Source organism: Diadema setosum, chromosome 7 (assembly GCF_964275005.1).
Source record: "Diadema setosum chromosome 7, eeDiaSeto1, whole genome shotgun sequence".
Taxonomy (NCBI): Eukaryota; Metazoa; Echinodermata; class Echinoidea; order Diadematoida; family Diadematidae; genus Diadema; species Diadema setosum.
The window spans coordinates 31599206-31620547 of record NC_092691.1 but is presented as its reverse complement, the minus strand read 5'-3'; the positions used below and the strand labels follow the sequence as shown (position 1 = coordinate 31620547).

The following is a 21342-nucleotide window of genomic DNA, read 5'->3' as shown; positions in this document are numbered from 1 at the left end:
ATAAATCGATCTTCCTGGAATGGTGAGCTACCACCACAATTTTCCTCCCTTTACAAAAGGCATTCTAAATGTTTGAAGAAATACTTGGTGACAATAATACAACTGTTATTTACACCCATGCATCGTCTTAAAATCCCTTTCATGAGATGATCCGATGCAGGAAGATATTTACCCTTGTGTATCGGTATATTTTTTTAATTCTATCATTACTTATCATTTGTAATCCACATATAGCACTTGTCACTTCTCCCAAGCGGGTCTCATTGATACGTTCAAGCTTCCCAATCCAATGGAACTCTTGAGTGAGTAAATTAGACAAATATTGGGTTTGGCTGGTGACATAAGAACTTTCTTGACTGCATGTTGATTTCTGTTTCTAAGTAGCATGACTGATGTGCAAGACTAGCCTGCAACATCTCTAAAAATTGTTAACTTGCATAACCAGAAGGAATTTTACAAACTAACCCGCATCATTTCTACAGGATATAATGTGTGTGCTTTTTTTTTTTTTTAATGAGTGAAATGCGACAAAACATCACAATCTAATACAGTTTTAGAATACCAATGGTCAGCTCATGTAATGGCTGTCGTTCAGAGGCAATTGAAGACGTACACTAGATATGCCAAGGCACAATATGAATAATGTTTCTCACCGAGACAGCTCCTGAAGTTGTCTGCCGGTCTGAAGCCTGGGAAACAGTCACAGACGTAGGTACCCTCCTGGTTGTCACATTGGCCTCCACCGCAGATGTCGGGGTTCTCTGAGCACTCATTAATGTCTGCCAGAGAGAGGTGGATACGCCAACAATTTTTTTTTTTAAACATTCCTGTTGCTACACTGGCAGTGATGGGCAAATCATGGAGAGGTTTGGCTGAAAATCAGTGGCATGGTAAAGAGTGCAGCCAGAGATAAGATGGCTCACACACACATACTGACCATTCTCTGAAAATTGATGCTATGGGTGACTTGTTTTATTCCAGTCTTTCCTTCACACACAACGAGAAATCTTCACTTTGTATAAAAGAAATTGCAAATAAATGAAACTGAGAGGAATGTTAAAGGTAAAATTATGTGGTCTACTGAAACATGGCCTCTTTCTTGAATTTTAGTTTTATGTACCTGGCGATAGGTTGTGCATGTTCAACAGCAAATATTCTTCATTATGGACATCAAAATAGGACAGCCAGGGGGGGGGGGGGGGGGGGGGAATGCAAAAAAACCCCAAAACAAAACAACCCAAACAAAGCCTGAGAATGAATGTCATGGATATCGGTGTATTTTGAGGTTAGCCTCTGTTGAATACCTTTATTGGCAAATTCCCAAAGTCCTAACTGGTATGCCTGAGGTGGATACAGGCAAAAACATGTATATAATATGTTCCTCTACTGACCTATCAACTTTTCAACTGGTATCAACTTATCAACTTTATCATATCAACTTTTCACTGGCCAGCACATTGCATGCTAAGCCACTGGACCGTGCAATGCCCAATGAATGAGCCCACATCATATCAGCAGCAAGGAGGAAGTACATTGTAACACTCAACCTGCTCACGACCACTCACTGACCTGCGCACGACCTTCCATTGGCCATGAGCCGGAAGCCAGTGTGGCACTGGCATTCGAAGCTGCCCTGGGTGTTGACGCAAGTATGGTCGCAGCCGCCATTGGCCATCTCACACTCATCCATGTCTGTGAGGGGGAAGAAAAAGGGAGGCAAGCATGGTAATGACATTGAAGACAAACATGTTGAGGTTGGTTTGGGCATCCATGACTACCAATGGACATTTTCACCCACCAAAACATGTGGAAAATGAAAGTCCAACACCATGGTGCAATGATCTAATCAGTTTGAAGCATTTCCTAACTTGGCCTTACCCAGAGTGGACAGAGAAGGCGCACTTACCCTGGCAGGCCCGGTAGTTGCTGGTGGGTCTGAAACCAGGGTTGCACATGCAGCGATAGGTCCCGACCACGTTCTGACACTCGCCGTTTGAGCAGATGCCGTGACTGATGGAACACTCGTTGATATCTACACATTTCATTTCAAACGAGAGTGAAATATCAGTCAAGTGCTTATCACAGATAACAACAATCTCTAATCGCTGAAAGATAGAATTATAAGGTAGGAGATTAAAAAAAAAATAAACAACCACAGTCAGCATACACAGCTTAAAATAAATTGTAATCTGAGGTGCCAGTTTGTTTGTTTCTTTCTCATTTATTTTATTTGCAGACGACTCAAACATATTTTTATCACACAAGAATCCTCAGGTCCTTTTACAAACAGTTAATATTGAGCTAAGTAATATTATAACTTGGATTCATGCAAACAAACTGTCATTTAATTTTCAGAAGACCAATTATATGTTTTTTAGTAATTCTGTTAAAATACTACCAGGAAATGTTTTGTTTGGTGGAGTTGCGTTAGATAGAGTAAACTCAACAAAATTTCTTGGTCTGTATATTGATGACAAACTGAATTGGAAAATACATGTGAATAACATTTGTAAGCTCTTATCATGAAATACTGGTGTTATATGCAAACTAAAAAGAGTTATTCCCAAAGAAATATTGTTTATCCTATATTCTACTTTAATTCTTCCATATCTTAATTATGGTATACCGGTAGTAGCGTGGGGTAATTCTTCAAAATCGCAAAATGAAAAGCTATTTTTGATCCAGAAGAGAGTTATAAGAATAATTTGTAATGTACATTTTCGTAGTCACACTAATGCTCTCTTTCATCAACATAAAAATCTGAAAGTGGAAGATATCTATTTAATGCAGTTAGGGTCTCTAATGTATGATCTTAATGCAGGTGAACTCCCACTGGCACTAGCACAGCGTTTTAAGAAAAATAGTGATGTTCATAGATATAACACAAGGCAGGCTTCAGGTTTGCACTTAACCCGTGCAAGGACACAATTTACAACGCTTAAAACGCTAGTACATACTGGACCCAGGTTTTGGAATTCGCTTGACGCAAGCATTAAACATACTTCAAGTAAATCAGCCTTCAAGCGTAGGCTTAAGTCTCATCTTTTAAATACTTATTGTGTTGATTCGTGATGTCGTTAAAACATTGTAACAATGTTAATGTCAATAACTGAAAGTAAGTCCTGTATGTTATATTACAGATACATATACTTTTATGTCAGACTTCCCCTTTAAAGAAAAGAAAGTATCAATGTATAATATTATTGAAACCCAGTTGTCTTCTTGTCATGTTTTGTTTTGTTATGTTTTGTTTTGTTTTGTTTGTTTTGTGTTTTTGTGTTTTTGTTTTTGTTATAAGTGTGTGTGTTTTTGTATGTATTTTATTGTCTCACATAACCCTTTCTTATCCTTCCTTTCCACCCCCTCACTTCATTCCTACCCTTGTTTTATGTACATAATCTCCCTTCACCCCATTACACATAGCCTCCCTTGTCTATTCCCTGTTTCCGTTTGGAATTGTGTACCTTTTGTTATTTTTTTTTTCCCACTACGTATCCATATATATATATACACAATGTATTTTTTTCCATCTTTTATTCCTGAGGGACCTTGTCTCACAAGCTATGCTTCACTAAGGTCTCCTCGTTTGCCTTTCTCAAAATATTTGTTACCCTCTCTTTATCATTTCTGGTATGTAATCATATACTTATGTATTTGCAAAAATTTTAGTATTAGTTGTTGTTGTTCCTATATATTCTTGAAAGAAAGTGTCAATGTTATTGTTATGTTATTGTTATATTGCCTATTGTTGGAAGAAAGACAAATGAATAAATAAACTTCGACTTGAACTTGAACTTTCTCAATTCTAATGTAAGAACTGTGATACTGCCTCGCAAACTGCAACGAAGTGTTGACCATGGAAAATGTCACACTTTGCTAAAACTTTAACACACTTTTATTAATCACTTTATATAGTGATAAAATCTAACAGCACAGAAATTCTCTGCTGTCCACAAAACTGGAACAGTCTCATTCATCACTGCCGACATGGTAGCAACTGTCACTTAATATTTGAGCACCCTGTTTCCTTCAGGTGACTCTGAAATACTGTACCTAACTTCTCGTACCACATGAATCATTTATTGTACGTGTGATGCAAATTTGCACCCTTCCATAGAGTAGACAATGATGTGATGGCTGTTAACACTATTTTACAAGAAGACCCCTTTCGCATCTGAATCTTATTCCTGCTGCTGACTCACAGGGGTGATATGTTACAGTCAACTTCAAGGCAAAGCATTCTTGCTTCCATGCTCTCCCAACAATGATGTGGGTATAACATATTCTAAGCAGCTCCAAAAAAGTGCTTCCTCTATTTAGTGGTGTGAGAGAAGGGTAGCGGTAAGGGAGATGGTAAGACCATGTAATGATTGCTGCTTGAGAACAGATTAATTGCATTCATCCGTCAGTTGTGAAACAAAACAAAACAAAACTAAAATAGAAAGCACCAAAATTTTCATTTAAAGAAGAAATCCGCTCCAAAATCTTATCAATTTCATTAAGAGAAAAATTTCCTGCAGTACAGTGCTAAAAATGATCAAAATCAGATAAGAAATAAAGAAGTTATGACGTTTTGCCATTTCAAAATTTTCCAGAAAACCGTTCCTCATCAGTCGTTATGAATATTTAAATCAGAACACTGATGATGTAATGCTTTCACAATTTATCTATTTCTTATATAGAAATGACAAAAATCTCATATTTCAGTTGCATAAATATAAAACTTGTGTTAAAACCACCCAAAATAAAAAAGACCAAATGTTAACTCTGTTTTTTTTTGTTTTTTTTTGTTTTGGTATGGGAATATGCTTCTACTTTTATTAGCTAAAAATATTTTGTTTGTTAATTTCATATCATCATAACACACATGAAAAATTGTGAGTGCATGACATCATCAACTCGCTCATTTGTGAAATGTGAGATTTCAAAATATCATATCTCCCTTATTTCTTATCCTTATCATTTTGGAGTGTTCTGTAGGGATTTTTTTTCTCTCTTTCTATCGGAGATTATGATCTTTAAAAAGTGGGGTGTAGTGCATTTCATGGTGAATGCCACTGTTAGATACCTCTGCATGCCCGGCCATCTGCGGTGAGTTCTTGACCTCGAGGGCAGTCACAGCGGAAGGAACCCGGCAGATTGGTGCAGGTGCCTCCTCGACACAGGCCCGGAACGGTGGTGCACTCATCAATGTCTGCACGGAAGGGATATCACAACGAAAGGAAGAATACCAGTGACCAGGGCACAGCTGTAATGCATGCAATCTCTTCTATTGATCCACTGCTTCATTAGTCCCACAGGCTAGGTCCTATGTATGTTTTGGCAAAGGGTGTCTAGGGAAATGTGTGTTCTCACACATCGATTGTCTCCATCAACTCGATATGAACCAACTCATACTTCATTTCAAGGGGTACTGCACATCTAGGGATGTTTCTCAGAGACAATTACCTTGTAATGTTAACAAGGCTACAGATGGTGGAAATAATGTCAGAAATAAAGTCAGCATAACATGAGAGCAAGATAGGGATTCACATTGTAACATTACGTTATGTTATATTGTTCAGAGAATAATCACTGCACTACAATACTTCTAAGTATCATGAATGAATCCCTGTAACTATCTGTAATATTATTACTGATAAGTGGTATAACTTATTTCTAATGTATGTGGGTCCTCTAATTTGGGACAAGAATGACATCAACAGTATTCACTGATATAAAAGCAACAAATAAGACACACTGTATGTAGAACCCACAGGAAAATATGCCCCCCCCCTCAATTTTTTGTTATACAAGCTACGTCCTATGTGAAACATATAATCCCTCTGTGAGAGATCTTCTCTCACCCCTACACAAGAGTGGAAGAGTCGAAAACAAAGGAGAGGGTAGCATGTGGCCAAAGCAGCATCAGCTAACCCATCACTTTTTGATTGCTGCTTGTGCCCATACAACCCACTAAGACGTGTCTCGTCCCTTCTTCTTTTGTCAAGGTAAGAAACTTCTTGATAAACCATATTCATTTATATTTCTACTTGTATGATGATACTGTATATAGTCAGTGGTGAAAGATGTGAGTTATAAGTGTGATTGTGTCAATTTGTAATAATGAATTACAGCTTGAATGACGGGCAATATAATCAAGTTAGAGAACTTATGTTAGAGAGATTTTGGGTGTGTTAATACAATGTCATAATAACTTGTTCTGAGTATGTCTCTTCTTACTCCATCCATCTTCATTATAAGTGAACCCTAAAGTGTTAAATGAGGGAAATATATCAAACAAGGTATATTAAAAAAAGAAGACTTGTTGGTATCAGGATTTGTTGGAGAATACACATGAATATAATATGTGCATTCTCATGATATGTTTCATACCGTTTTGCCCATATATTTATATGTTCTGTACATAACCATGTATATAAATATTTATCTATGTTCGTGTTAGTTTGGAGAGCAATATGTAGTTACGGGAGTTAGTACAGCATAGAGTTAACAGGTGTTGGGAATAGCTATAAGACAGCAATGCGAACATGCTTGGTGCATATGAGAACAGGCCAGGGGAGTTATGTAGCAAAGGAAGTGGAAACAAAGCCTGATTCAGATTAATCTGTTTGCCTGCTCCCCCTGCACCACCTTCCATTCACTACCCAGTAGATGAGAACAAAGCCAGCAAAGTGTGTGTGTGCAACAGGGTAGAGTGAGGGCAGAAATTAGTACCTTAATACCCCTACCCCTTGCATTCAGCATCTTTGGTCTGTGTAAACACATTTGCTAAGACAAAACAAAGGTAGCAGCATGCTCCTTACAGGGGAGGCGCACTTAATGTAAGGTGTGAATTAGGTGTTCTTTATAGTGGATGCTGTCCAGCTAGAATTAAGGGATAAGCTGGGGCTGATAGAAACTCTGGCAGAGCTTGTCCCCAGCCACGCGCTAGTCTCACAAACATAGACCCATTAAGATTGTTCAGTAATATGATATATAATTTGTATGTTGTACTTGTCTCTAACATAATTATTTGGATGTGTGATTGGAATGAAGGAACATTCTTCATTTAGTTAAGTAGAATGAATGTATGTCTGTATATATAGTGTATTAAAGGTTTTATAAATGAGAATAGAGAAGTGGTTTATGGATACAGGGTCTGAAACATAAACTATTCAGTACTGTACCAAGGAATGAGGTAGACCTGCTGGTACAAGTTTACAAATTCTTTGTCTTTGAACTTGCTGCAGAAGATTACAGTTTTCCGTGCTTTTCTCACTTGTGTGGTTCCTCATTTTTAAAGGAAACTGCACATCCCTTGTAAAGCATTAAATGAAATCAGATTGAGTGTAGCTATTTTGATATCTCATGTCCAGTGCCTTACATGAATAATATGCGAAAGAAGGTATAATATCAGTTCCATTTCCATTTTATTTTCTGTCCATTTACAATTTATACCATTCTACTCACAGAACAAAGTACTAGAAGATGTGTTGGGTGAAGTTATTGTTGGTATGATTGTTTAGTAGCATTTTTAGTAGCATTGTACATTATTGACTAGATTAGTAGATTTATTAACAGAATATGATTACCTTTTAATAGTTGGTGTTTGACAAATCATGGTGAACATTTGTTGTTTCATAGTTATAGTGTTGATTAACTCCTTTTGGTTGTTATTAAGTTATGATGAGTTAGATTAATATCGAAGCTGTTTAATGCATAAGTTGCAACATCATAACTAGGTTGTACATACGTTGTACTAGATAAGTATTGGTAATGACAGGTTGAAGGATCATTGCATGGATATGTTTTTACATTCATTTGGATTAGAACAGATCAAAGCGTCACTGCAAAAGGACAGTAATGTTAATTCATTTTATTAATTAGTTATCAGTAAATGCTAAGAATGTGTGTTGTTTTATTGCTTAGCTTTAATATAGAAGATTACACATACACATGGTGGTATATCAAATATTGTAAATGAAGACTTATTGTAAGAGTTGATATATTCACTGTGAGCTGATGCTCCATACTACTAACTATGAGAATGTATGAGAAAGAGTTATCGAGTGGATAACAGTGAATGATTATATATGAATAAATGATCACTTTTTTTGATTGCTGCTTGTGCCCATACAACCCACTAAGACGTGTCTCGTCCCTTCTTCTTTTGTCAAGTTGATTGAGTATCACAGCCCACCCGGCCGCCCCTCGGCGCGGGTGCTACATTTGGCGACCCTGCCAGGACGTCGCCTGCCACAGAGCTAGAAGGGCAGATGTGACGTCCCAGGACTGACTGAACCTGTAGACCGTCCCTGACCAGGTACCTGTTTGAGACACCAACATTCACCATGAGCCTAGAAAGCATCAGCCAGACAGTACAGGAAGGCCTCCATGGACTGGACGTGGACCAACTCCTTTTACTGGGCGAGAAGATGCAGATCCCCACGACAGATATGGAAAAGGTAAGGGGGAAAGGTAAGATGGGGTGTGTTAGGTTTTTTGTTAGGTACTTGGCCAGGGAGGAGGTAGAGGAGATGGAGGACGGTGGACTCGAGTATCTGCGCCAGGTCGGAGCCAACATCAAAGAGATAGCAGGAGAGGAAACTAAGGAGGAGCCTGCACAACCGCCTGGGAGTAAAACACCGCTGATAGACAGTCCTACTGTTCCCCATAAAGCCCCACAGATGACGGAAAGTATTAGTCTCTCTAACCTACAGGGGCTCATAAAGAAGGAGTTCCGTGTGATAGGGCAGATCGGTGAGCCTACACAGAAAGATAAAATAACTTTTGCGAACCTAAACAGGCAGCTTGAGATGGCGCAGAGCAAGGGATACCCAGAGGCTGAGATCGTTGAGGGCGTCCTTCGTGCCATCAGCCCTGGGATGAGGCTCCGGAGCTATTTAGAGAGCAAAGCCGATCTCACACTATCTACACTGCGGGACATTCTAAAGGCCCACTTCAGGGAAGGAGATGCTACCACCTGGTACAAAGAACTGTCTGCAGCAGCCCAGGGAGGGAATGAAACAGCCCACGACTTCCTCCTTCGGATGCTGGACTTGCGGCAAAAGGTCTTGCAAGCCTCGGAGAAAGCAGGTACAAATCTGCGGTACGACCCAGCTCTTGTACAGCAAATGTTCTTGCATTCTCTGACGACAGGATTTCAGAACGATAATATCAGGATGGACATGCGACCACTCCTAAGTGATCCTGGAGTGTCGGATGAGACTTTGTTTCGACATCTTCAAGCCTCAGAAACGAATGAGACTGAAAGACGAGGTAAACAAAAGACAACAAAGGCAAAAATAAACCAGATAGAGCCGGAGGTGAGCAGTCTTCAGAAACAGCTGCAGGACATTCGAGCTGAGTTAGCAAGCCTGAAGGCTGGCAGCCAGAACTGCCCGACAGCTCAGCAGAATAGGCAACCAACCAGAGGAAGAAGGCCTGACTGGGGATGCCAAGCGTGTAGACAGCAGGGCAATGGAGCAGAGTGTGCCCATTGTTTCCACTGTGGCAGTGGAGACCATTTTCTTCGGGGCTGCAGAGCGCGGTACCAGACGGGAAACTCGACAGGGTTGCCAAGGAGGGACGACCGGCAACCTTTGGCGAACCAAAGTCCCAACCAGCACGCGCAGTAAGGAGAAACCCTCACAAGGAAACACAAACACCCCAGCCAATCCACAACCAGAATAAACCCAACAATCCCAAGTCATCACTAGCAGAGAGAGTTTCATCTACTTTCAAGTATCCCCATGTAGGAGTTGGCCTGATTGGAAGACACCGTAGGAGACTGGTAAACCTCATCGGAGAAAAGTGCATGGTGAGATGCTTTACTATAGAAGATTACACATACACATGGTGGTATATCAAATATTGTAAATGAAGACTTATTGTAAGAGTTGATATATTCACTGTGAGCTGATGCTCCATACTACTAACTATGAGAATGTATGAGAAAGAGTTATCGAGTGGATAACAGTGAATGATTATATATGAATAAATGATCACTTTTTTTGATTGCTGCTTGTGCCCATACAACCCACTAAGACGTGTCTCGTCCCTTCTTCTTTTGTCAAGTTGATTGAGTATCACAGCCCACCCGGCCGCCCCTCGGCGCGGGTGCTACATGTATATATTTTCTACTAATTTTGTGTGTAATGGGGGGGGGGGGGGGGGGCAGAGCAAAATTTGGAGAGAATTCTCCAATCATCATTATAGAGACCGACTCCACTTACCCATACAGGTTCTCATGACAGCATGCGCCTCATACCCCTCGAAGCAATTGCAGCGGAAGTCTCCCGGCACGTTTTCGCATGTCCCGTTACCACAGGCGCCGAACGTGATGCTGCACTCATCGATGTCTGTACGATGCAGAAGCACAGATGAAGCCAGAGGCAAAGATGGGGGAAAAACAAAAAATCAATCAGTCATTTTCATTTTGTTCCTGTTTCAATCTACCCAACTATAAAACTATGTTCCCACAGATCTCAAATGCAGGTGAAGAGCGAGCCAATATTATGCATACATAGAAACTGTATCACAGAATTATGCTTACGAAATATTGAGTGAAAATGGGATTGGATCATAAAGCATGATTTATTGCTGAACTCACATCGTCAACTTAAACATCCTGTTACCATGAAAACAATGGTAATCAAATCCCGTCTACGCTTCAAATTCATTGATTAATTTTCAAGTCACATGAAGTCATTGAGAAGTAGCTGATAACTTGAGTCAATCTGTAACCAGGGTGTTACAAAAGGATACACAAATTGAAAAGATATGAAATGTGTCGATATTTGTTGCAAACTTTTGAAAAGGAAATACTACAGAACTCTATCATGTTCTACAGGTACATACAATGTAGATCACTGTGCTGTAAAGCATACTATAGGACACTGTGACTTGCCTATACATTGGTACGAGAACTCGTCCATGGCAAAGCCCATGTCGCACAAGCATTCAAAGGAGCCCAGGGTGTTGGTGCACTCTCCATTCTTGCAGATGCCTTCGTAGATCACACACTCATTGATGTCTGCAGAGAGAGAAGGAAGGGGGAGAGATGACTGTAACATTTCATACCAAGAATGCTGACAGCAGCTGAAAAGTGTGGTCATGCCTTTCTCATCATGTATGGTTTGTATCATTTCTTTCTTCTTTTTTTTTTTTGTATCATAGAAATGACTCAATGAGCAACAACAACAAAAAAATGTTGCACATGAACACAAAAATCACTGAAGTATGACTGACTTACACACAGAAGTGGCAAGCAAGTTGCAGCACTAAAATGACACAGTGGAATTAGAATTGTTCGAGCCAACAACTGGTGGGGAAAGGTTGGAAAAATACATTTTCCATGATTTCATCACTTTTTTTTTTACAAGATGCTCCTCTTCTTTCTTTCATAGTAAAGACTAGTGTACAAAGACTACGTCAAATTGACGGAGAAAGATGAAAAATATGGTGACAGGGAAACATGCAGACTAGAGAACTTAAACTTTGTTTTGAACACCTTACAAATCAATTTGACATAGGTCAGCCTCCCTTGTTTAGGCAGAAAAGAGAGACAAAGTGGATGTGACATCTACTTACCGCTCACGTACACTGATCCATCCAGCAATTCAGGGCGGGGTCTTGTGTCAGCATATCCCCTTCCACGAGGGCACATCATGTCAAACTGAACTGGAAGTTGGTAGATTATCAAAGGAGAAAGAAGTTGAACAATACATGAAATCTATTTCATCAGATTTGATTTGATTTGATTTGATAATGCTTTATTGAAACAAACATGCAAAACAGTAGCCTGGAGGCTAAAATACATGTATAATGCATCACATTAAAAACTATATCAATTACATCAAACAACATACATTGTATGAACATTTCAACAATGACAAATACCGATTACATTAACATAACAAATGACTAATAACGTAAGATATTACTCTCCTCAAATTGGGAGCTACAAAGGGCAGAAAATGGTGTTATATATCAACATCACAATCTAAACCTACAACTGATTTATTTGGCTATTTGCTTCTAAAGATGTTTGACTCTTGCAAAACCTGATTTAAACTGTCAACCACTATCATATAGAAATGGACATGACTGTACTTAAGGTTCACTGAGTTATGCAAGAGCACCAAAGGAATATTAGGCCAGTACAAATGTATATTTAATCCAGGTAAAGCTATGCCTGAAAGAGAGATAAGCTGATTTGGATAACAATAAGAGACAGGAGTGCCAAAATACATGAAATTATAATGAGTGTTTTAACAGACATTATTGATTTCAAGTTCAGTGGGTTCATGTCCACTTCTGAAGTAGTGTTATTTTGAATTATAACTCATGCAAATTAAAATTAATCATTTTCATTACATATTTTTTTGGGGGTTTTTTCCCCCCTGAATTTCAGGAACTCTACCAGTTTGGAGCAATGCTGCCCAATGTGCAGGGTTCAGTGGATAATTACAGCATAATCTTCACCAGGAAATTTTATATATGCATGAACGAAAGAAGAGACGCATAAGACTTTTCAGTGAAGGCCAACTTTAATAATCCAGCTCCATTGAATGCTGGCCCAACGTACCTGAATCTTCAACAGGGCACTCGTAGCATTTGCCCTGATCACCATAAGCATAGCCCATGGAACAGCAGCACACTGAGTTGCGGTACAAGCCTGGGATAGGACTCATGCACTCTCCTTCAGAGTAGTCCAAGTAGCACTCGTAGGAACGAAGATCTAGAGAATCAGAGAACACTATCCAATGAACTGACTCCATTTTCCCCTCTCCAATTTTATTTACCTATGACTGGTGTACGCAATGTTCCAAAATCAATCACGACAGCAATAATAAAAAGGGAAATATCAATTTACAGAATAATATGTGTTCATTGCATTTACTGACTGAATCTTTCCTCTTTATTTTGTGATTCTGAGATCATAATTTTAAGACGTTCAGTGATGAGTGAGAACTGCAAGAAACCAATAAAATGACTGACATATAGAAAAGTGAGTGCAAAACTAATAAAGAAAGTCCATAAATAGGCTGAATTCTCAGTTCACTGATTAATAAAGTCAATACAGAGAAGGCTTAGATATGTGCAGATACAGCACTCAAAGAAAAACATAGCTCTAAACTATCATAAAGGTGACTCTATAAATCAACAAAATATCCGTGCCATAATGTTGGTCTAGATTTCTGACAGAAATGTTTTGAAAATGATCATGGCATCAAAGAAAACAAATACAAAGGATTGAAAAATATATATATAATTGTTTGACTGAAGTTCTTTCTCCCCTCTCATTTATGATCAGATTCTACATGGATATCTGACAAATTACTCAAACAAAAACCACAAACTAATATAACCCACATAATTGCTCACTCAGATCTGGAAAACAAAATCGTCAGTTGCATGTTTAGCTATCAGTTGTAGCTAAGGACACCTTAAGGAATTCCTCAATAACATGTAAAACATATTTACACCTGAGCCTTTTTTCTGGGTGGTCTACAGTCTGTACCTCTTCCAGACACATTCAAGGCTGCCTACTTTTGTTTTCTGTTGATTTTGATATTATTGTGTGTGTGTGTGTGTGTGATAATGACGGCAGTGGATACATGGGTATAGGCTTTATACAGGAAATGGCCAATAAAAGCGGGCATCGGTCCTGCTGCCCCCCGTCCGATTTCCCGAACTTCTGATTCGGAGGTCACCCAATCAGGGCAGCATCCCCTTTATCACCATCCCATCAAGCCACAATCTCTCCACTTCCTGAGGTTGTCTCACCGATGCAGTTCCTGCCCGAAGTGTCCAGGGTCAGTCCAGGTGGGCAGACGCACCTGTAGGAGCCCAGGGTGTTCTGGCACTCGCCGTTGTTACACACCATGGGGTTGATTTCACACTCATTCACATCTGTGGAGCAGAGCAGAGAGAAGGGAATATATCCCACATTATGTATATTCAACCTATTGACCGATTCTGTGACGCACTATGTGTATTTTTGGCATGGGCAGCGCCATTACGCGGTGTCTCAGCCGACCCCCCCTTCCCACTCCCCACCCCTCTTCCTACATTAGCACGCGCGCAGAATGAAAAACTGATGCATGGTTGCTTTAGCCAATGGGCGTCTCGTACTGAGTGCGCGAATGCTTGCTTAGTGCGCGAACCTTTGTTACAAGTGCGCGATAAACATGTTGCCCTGGGGGTGGGGGGAGAGCAGGGGGGGTCGGCTGAGACACTGCAATTTGAGCTCATGGCTGCGCCCAGTGCCATAAAATGTCTGCTGCCCTCAACGAACCCGAATCGGTCAATATAAAAAACAGAGTCTGTATGCTTCTTTCAGTCTGTTTGCAAGCATTTTTTTTGTCCTTTCTTTCTTTTTTCTTTTTACTTTGATTACACAATTATTGAGAAGAAAGACAACTCATTCAATAAACAGTTGTATGCATTCAACAGATACTAATTTTTAAATGGTCTACATAATTACATTACATTAGACATGACATTAGATAATATACTGCAATTCAAGAACTTGACTGGCAGCTGATGGGGCTAGAAGAAAATGATGTGTACTTACGTTGACCATAGAATACGACATATATTGCCCTGTCTATCGTTGTAATGTAACACTAGATAGTCCTTTGGGAGATATATGAGACTATACTTTCCCTCAGAGGGCAATAATCTCTTATGAGAGTATCTAAAGTGTTATATTACAACGCATAAAAGGCAATATCTGCATAATGTTGAACAACAGACAACATTTTTCCAGGCATCAACAGACCTGTCAGACTTGGGGGGGGGGGGGGGGGAGGGGAGGGGGGCTACTCTGCTTTTTTGTGGCATGGGAGAAATAAAGGTCCCAAGCCACCCCTGTATGAAACACCAGCAGACTGTAGGTTTAATACCCTTCCTTTTTTTCCCTCCTGACATCTCATCATAGTCATGTGAATACTATGGAGTTTGTGTCTGGCCAATGCGCCTGTCACATCAGCAAAGCTGGTTTACAGTCTTCAATACAACAGAGCACAACCCTTTTAATGCCAGGTGCAGCTAGTGTTATTATAGAGACGCGGAGGAGCGCATGACTCGGCACTCACCTACGCAATTATCGTCGACCTCTGTGTAACCCCGCGGGCAATCTCCGAAGGACAGCGGGCAGGCTTCACACGGGCTGCCCCAGGCTCGTCCAAAAGTAGAGCAACATTGGTCTCGCCTCATTGGCCCCATGATGTCCGCCTCACACTGACCATTGACAATCCGTGTCCAGCAGGTGGCAACTCGGTTATCTGTGTTTTGCAGATAATGTCAAATAATCGGTACAAAGAAACTAGAAAAACAAAACAGAAGTCATTTCTATGTCTTTATGTCTCCTTTCTACTGCAGGGATTCAACACAAATTTGTAATGTGAACTAGTAAAAAACTTACTTTATGATTACTGTTCTCATATACAAGACTGAAGTACAAAACAAACCCCCCCCCCCAAAAAAAAAAAAAAAAAAAATCATCCATGCATCGGCCCTGTAAGCATACACCTTGTCAATTCCTGTGTGCAGGTCACTGACATCGAAAATATGGTTTCACATTAGACGAGATGTGAGAATGATTGCATGAAAAGCATCTCCGTGTGTCCTACTCACCGATGCAGATGGTACCGGTCTCATCCAGAGCTGTGCCAGGGTTGATGCATTCACACCGGAAGCTTCCACGCGTGTTGATGCAGCGGCCGTTCTCACAGAGATTTGGGTCGTCACACTCATTCTTGTCTTCATAGCAACGTAGAAATGAAAGATGATAAACATTACTGTGGAAACTTTACAACATCTCATCCACGGAGTATTGGGACAGTTTTGACAAATTCACACAAATGACACCAATTGTGAGACGGCCATAGGAAAACATATCATTGCTTATTGACTGACAAAAGATTATTGAATCCTTTCTAAATGTATTTTATGGTTGTGTTCAAATATTTATTGAGTTGTACTGGTTGCAGTTTCTGCTTCAGTGTCGTCATCCAAAGTAACTTTCTCATTTGGGCAGCTTCACCTGTAACTACTGGAGGTGTGGATTCCAAAGATCAGGAGTGAGAAATATGGTGATGTATCGTGAAAGATGTCACGATGTGCAAGATGCATCACTAATTGTTTCTCTGCTTACAGAAGAGACAGCAGGTGCTTTTAGGATAATGAAGAACACATCAAGGTGCCCTTACCTGAAAAGGTCTCACAAACAAAACATAATCTGATGGCTGAAAGTGTGAAACATGCATGTTCTTCAATGCCAAATAAGAATGACAATTCTCTATATATAGACATTTTTCTGTATCTTGTTAACTACGGCCTTGCGGGTAATGCATATTACAAGCTCTGCTTTTTAGCTTTCAACATTTTCAACATTATTTAATGAATATCACGCATCTTGGCTCCACAACTTATTGTGAATTTATACCATATCTTAATATATCAACAATGTTTGCTTTTTTATTTCTGCACAACATATTTTGTAAACTTTTGTTGAAATTGAAAATGAATGGAATGAAAATGAAATGAAACAGTCTGATGAGTGTGATGATACAATCTTACCTTCACATGTAAGAAGGCACGTTTTGATAATTTCAGATTTACCTTGGCAATATGAGCCACGGGAGTCTAACTCTAAGCCTTCTGGGCAGTCGCAGATGTAAGCACCAGGAGTGTTTCGGCAGGTGCCACCACGGCATAGCAGCCTGTTGAAGGCGCATTCGTTTATGTCTGGGAAAAAAAAAAAAAAAAACATTGACAGAAAGGAAAGAACAAAGAAAGAAACAAAAAAATAAGAACATGGGAGGATAAATATTCTGGAAGAGACATCTGTTCTGGAAATTCTCATTGCAACTAGCTAAGAGCTTGAAGAAATCAGACAAAGCCTGCAACATTTATGGAGAAGGCTCATACTAAGCAACACTGGTCTGTTCATAGACACAAAGAGTTGTTATAAAAGTCTACAATAATAGAGAGTGAGTCAATTGGTTTGCTGACACAACACGGCATTCAAATTGAGTAGGAAGAAAAAAGTCATACAATCAATAGCAAAGGAAAATTGGACTGTGTCTTGGTAGAGAGTCTAATTGGTACAGATCAGTCGTAACAAGAGAATTTGAAGAAGGGAAAACAAGAGGAGTAGTATTACCTGTGCAGTCTTTGCCATCGCTTGTCACCTGGAAGCCAGGGTTGCATTTACACCGGAAGTTTCCAGTCAGATCCTCACAAATGCCATTCACACACAAGTTATTAAAGAGGGTACACTCGTTGATATCTGTCATGATGTGAACAAGTCTACTGATTAATGCTTATACTCACAGTGGAAAACAAAAACACAAAAATTATAACAAAGAAGGAATAAATTAGGAACAGTAAGAGAAAGGTTGAAATGTAAAGCACAGCGGGTAAATACTGTCCCTTTCAAGCAAAGAAAATAGTTGACAAATCAATCTTGAAGAAGGAAAATGCCTGAAGACAATTATTTGCTTGTACAGTAAAACCTGCCACCCACAGGAGACCAAAAAAAAAAAAAAAAAGTGACCATTAGAGACACATGGCTGCCATAGGCAGGGTCATTTACATCGTTTTTCTTTGGGGGGAAATGTTTTCAGTGGTTGTATACGGCAGGTGGCCGATAGAGACAGGTGGCCACTAAGGCAGGCTTGACTGTATATCAACTGCACCGGTCTGTGTCACAACAGCTCTAACATCCAACCAGTTAAAAAACAAAGACGCAAAATGCCTTCAGCAAAACTTCGTGGCAGAAGCATAAATAAAATGTGCTGCTGTTCTAACACCTACAATTACATCTGAAAGTTTGTCTATTCCCATTAAGAGGGAAACAACCCATTCCTGAGATCACAATAACAAACGTGTGATACACCCAACTATAATTCTGTGATGTGAACTCTCTCCTTGGGCGTGGCAGACGGGCGTGGCAGATGCCAGTCACCTCTCAGGGGGGTTCAAACAGGGGAAAACTGGGCGGACATCACAGGGACAATCCCAACTCACTGATGCTGAGGCTGTCTCGGCCAATGCCATGGCGACAGAGCTCCTCAAACTGAAGGGTCCCCTGTGGGGGGCATGACTCGCAGTTGGGGCCCCAGCTAGTGGCCTCCTTCAGCAGCACAGCACTGCAGCAGCACTGGGAGATGGTCACCTGGATCCCTGATTGGTGGGTGCAGCGGCCCATGTCGCCGTCGAGGTAGCAGAAGCCACGCCTACTCTCTGCATGGTGGAAGAGAATTTCAAAAGATCAGACCAGTGTCATTAGTTTGTCTGGTTTATAAAGCAAACTCAATTGTACCATCAGGCACGAATAGTAGAGGATGGGAGTTATGCCTACATTGTCGTTCCTTTATTTCAAGGAGTCAAAACTCTCTCATCAAGGTGAAGTGTTGCGTTTCTTTGTTGATGACTTTAATCTGGTCAAACTACAATGAGTTATCAACTATTTCCAAGATATCTACTAGTATGGTGCTTGTCAAGGCATGGGCTCATGGCAATTGTGTAGTTTCAATGTGCTCAGACTCAGGTGTGGTCATTTTGCAGAATATGTTCACTGCTACTGTTAACAATAAACACACAAATGGAAAGTTTACGTTCTTCACATTTATCATGTTAACTTTGTTCTTTGAGAAGGAATGTATTTTTAACTCCTGTATACAGATTTTACATCTTATACTTGATGCAATAACGGGCTAAGAGGTGTCATCAGCACTAGGGCACAACATGTCTCCACATTCTGCACCTATCTGGTCCTCTCCTCCTGGTATAATCATGTCCATCCAATCTGATCCAGTCCAATCCAGCAGGTGACGATGCTGGCAATGTACGGTAGCTACCATGTGTTACTACTCACCAACGCAGGTTCCGTCGTCCGAACGTGCGTACCCCACAGGACACTGACAGAAGTAGCTACCCAGAGTGTTGACGCAGTAGCCAACTTGGCACGGGTTCCGCAGAGCACACTCATTGATGTCTGGATGTAGGAAATGATAAGACAGTGGCATCATTAGGATGGTACTTGCTCTCTCATCGAGCTGTATCCCAATCTGCACTCACTATCTAAAGAATGCCATAGCAGGCTCGCCGATACGGTACAATTAACTCGCCAAAAGCATTTGACCTCGCTGCCTGATTTGCATAAAGTAAACAACATGTTTATGCAAAACCGCTGGGGAAGTGTTGCAGGACAATCGCAATATCTCGCCGCAGAAGCCATCAAATGATACAATCTATACAGCAAATTGAAGGAGAAACTATTCTCTAACTTGCAATGTTAGCTATTCTCTTACTTGCATTTTGAGTTTGATTAAGGATAAACCTGTGACATTAACGTCGAAACTTAGCTTCCAAAAAAGAAAAGCTGGTCTTTAAAGAAGTGTTATTTTCTCACATTTTTCTTCATTGCCCAAAGATGATGGATGACATATTCATATTAGATACATATGTGAAGTTTCAAGGGATTTGGTTATTTTCAAGGGATAAGGGAGATACGAGGAGGTGAACTTTACAGATTTTTGTCCTTCGCTCTATGCAGTGCTTCAATGACCATTATAAATTCAAAAGCTTACGCCCCTGTTCGCAGAGTTAATTGCACCGTATCGCTGGGCCTCATAGACGATACAGACAAACAGGTTGCCAAAAGTATTGACGGGAGGCTAAGGTCTGTCATCAGCTGTTTTGTGTTATCGGTAGATTCCTAGCCGTATGAGAGCAAATTGACGGCGAAAACATGTCAAACTAGAATTATCACTGAAGGTGATTAATACCCCCGCCCCTAGTGTTGCTTTATAGTATGTGATGTCATGAGGGCAATGACATTAATACCAAGTTTGTGCACTTGTCGAATTGGAAACAGAATAATTTTAGTTTACTGTACAATTGCAGAGTTGACACTGAGTAGGCCTATAAAACCTACAGCAAATGGAAACATGCTTTCCCCCAGCATCACTACACTTAAAGACCATCATACACACCAGATTTGACCTTCATAGCTTGGTCTATTTTGATAAAAAAATGAGTGGTTACCATGGCAACACATTTTCCTTATACTAACACATTGGTGTCTCGCAAAACTACACTTCTAAATCATGAAACATACTAAATTTGACTTTAATTGCTTGAATGGTGGAAAAGTTATTCGATCTGCAAGGTTTTGGTAAAATTGTGGTTACCATGGCAACGGTTTGTGTGACAAACACAAAAATTATGTGTTCCACATATATACCGCAGGGTCATAATGCCTACCAAATTTGGTTTCAATTGCTTGAAAACTGTGGAAGAAGTTCACTCCACAGGATTTAAAAAAAAAAAACCATGCGATTACCATGGCAACGCATTGTCCGATACAAATACAAAGGACATTTTGCAAAACTACACTTAAAGAGCATCATACACACCAAATTTCCCCTTCATAGATTAAATAGTTCAATTTGATAAAAAAAAAAAGAGTGGTTACCATGGCAATGCATTTTTCTTATATTAACACATTGGTGTCTTGCATAACTACACCTCCCGATCATCATACATACGAAATTTGACCTGAATTGCTTGAATGATGTGGAAGTTATTCAATCCACAATGTTTTGGTAAAATTATGGTTACCATGGCAATGTTTTGTCCGACAAACACAAAAATCATGTGTTCCACATCTATACCTCAGGGCCATATTGCCTACCAAATTTGGTTTCAATTGCTTGAAAACTGTGGAAGAACTTCACTCCACAGGATTTAAAAAAAAAAAAAAAATGCGGTTACCATAGCAATGCATTGTCCGATACAAATACAAAGGCCTTTTTGCAAAACTTCACTTAAAGAGCATTATACACACCAAATTTCACCTTCATAGCTTGAATAGTTCAATTTGATACAAAAATGAGTGGTTACCATGGCAACGCATTTTTCTTATATTAACACATTGGTGTCTTGCATAACTACACCTCCCGATCATCATACATACTAAATTTGACCTGAATTGCTTGAATGATGTGGAAGTTATTCAATCCACAAGGTTTTGGTAAAATTATGGTTACCATGGCAATGTTTTGTCCGACAAACACAAAATTATGTGTTCCACATCTATGCCTCAAGGCCATAATGCCTACCAAATTTGATTTCAATTGCTTCAAAACTGTGGAAGTTGTTCACTCCACAAAATTTTGAAGAAAACATGCTGTTACTGTTATGTTGTCATCCTTGACACAAAGAATAATTCCTTGACAGGCGTGATTCAGCAGTTACGAGACATTTATTTAAGAGCAATACTTGACGTAGCTCTGTGCCTATGAGTGTCTCTGAGCCTCTCCACTCAGTATTACAATTTGA

General features: G+C 39.9%; 1 protein-coding gene across 1 annotated transcript in view; it reads right to left on the bottom strand.

The window, feature by feature from the left end:
- The window catches only part of LOC140231274 (fibrillin-3-like), a 135465-nt gene that overhangs the window by 37399 nt on the left and 76724 nt on the right, over positions 1–21342 (bottom strand). The window contains exons 15-29 of the mRNA XM_072311421.1: positions 18875–18994; positions 18025–18240; positions 17159–17284; positions 16615–16740; positions 15628–15753; positions 15087–15275; positions 13774–13899; positions 12572–12724; positions 11575–11664; positions 10892–11017; positions 10218–10343; positions 5069–5194; positions 1907–2032; positions 1570–1692; positions 654–779 (exon numbers count right to left, since the gene is read on the bottom strand). Of these exons, the coding sequence (XP_072167522.1) occupies positions 654–779; positions 1570–1692; positions 1907–2032; positions 5069–5194; positions 10218–10343; positions 10892–11017; positions 11575–11664; positions 12572–12724; positions 13774–13899; positions 15087–15275; positions 15628–15753; positions 16615–16740; positions 17159–17284; positions 18025–18240; positions 18875–18994 (2025 nt within the window). The remainder of the gene's footprint in view (positions 1–653; positions 780–1569; positions 1693–1906; positions 2033–5068; positions 5195–10217; positions 10344–10891; positions 11018–11574; positions 11665–12571; positions 12725–13773; positions 13900–15086; positions 15276–15627; positions 15754–16614; positions 16741–17158; positions 17285–18024; positions 18241–18874; positions 18995–21342) is intronic.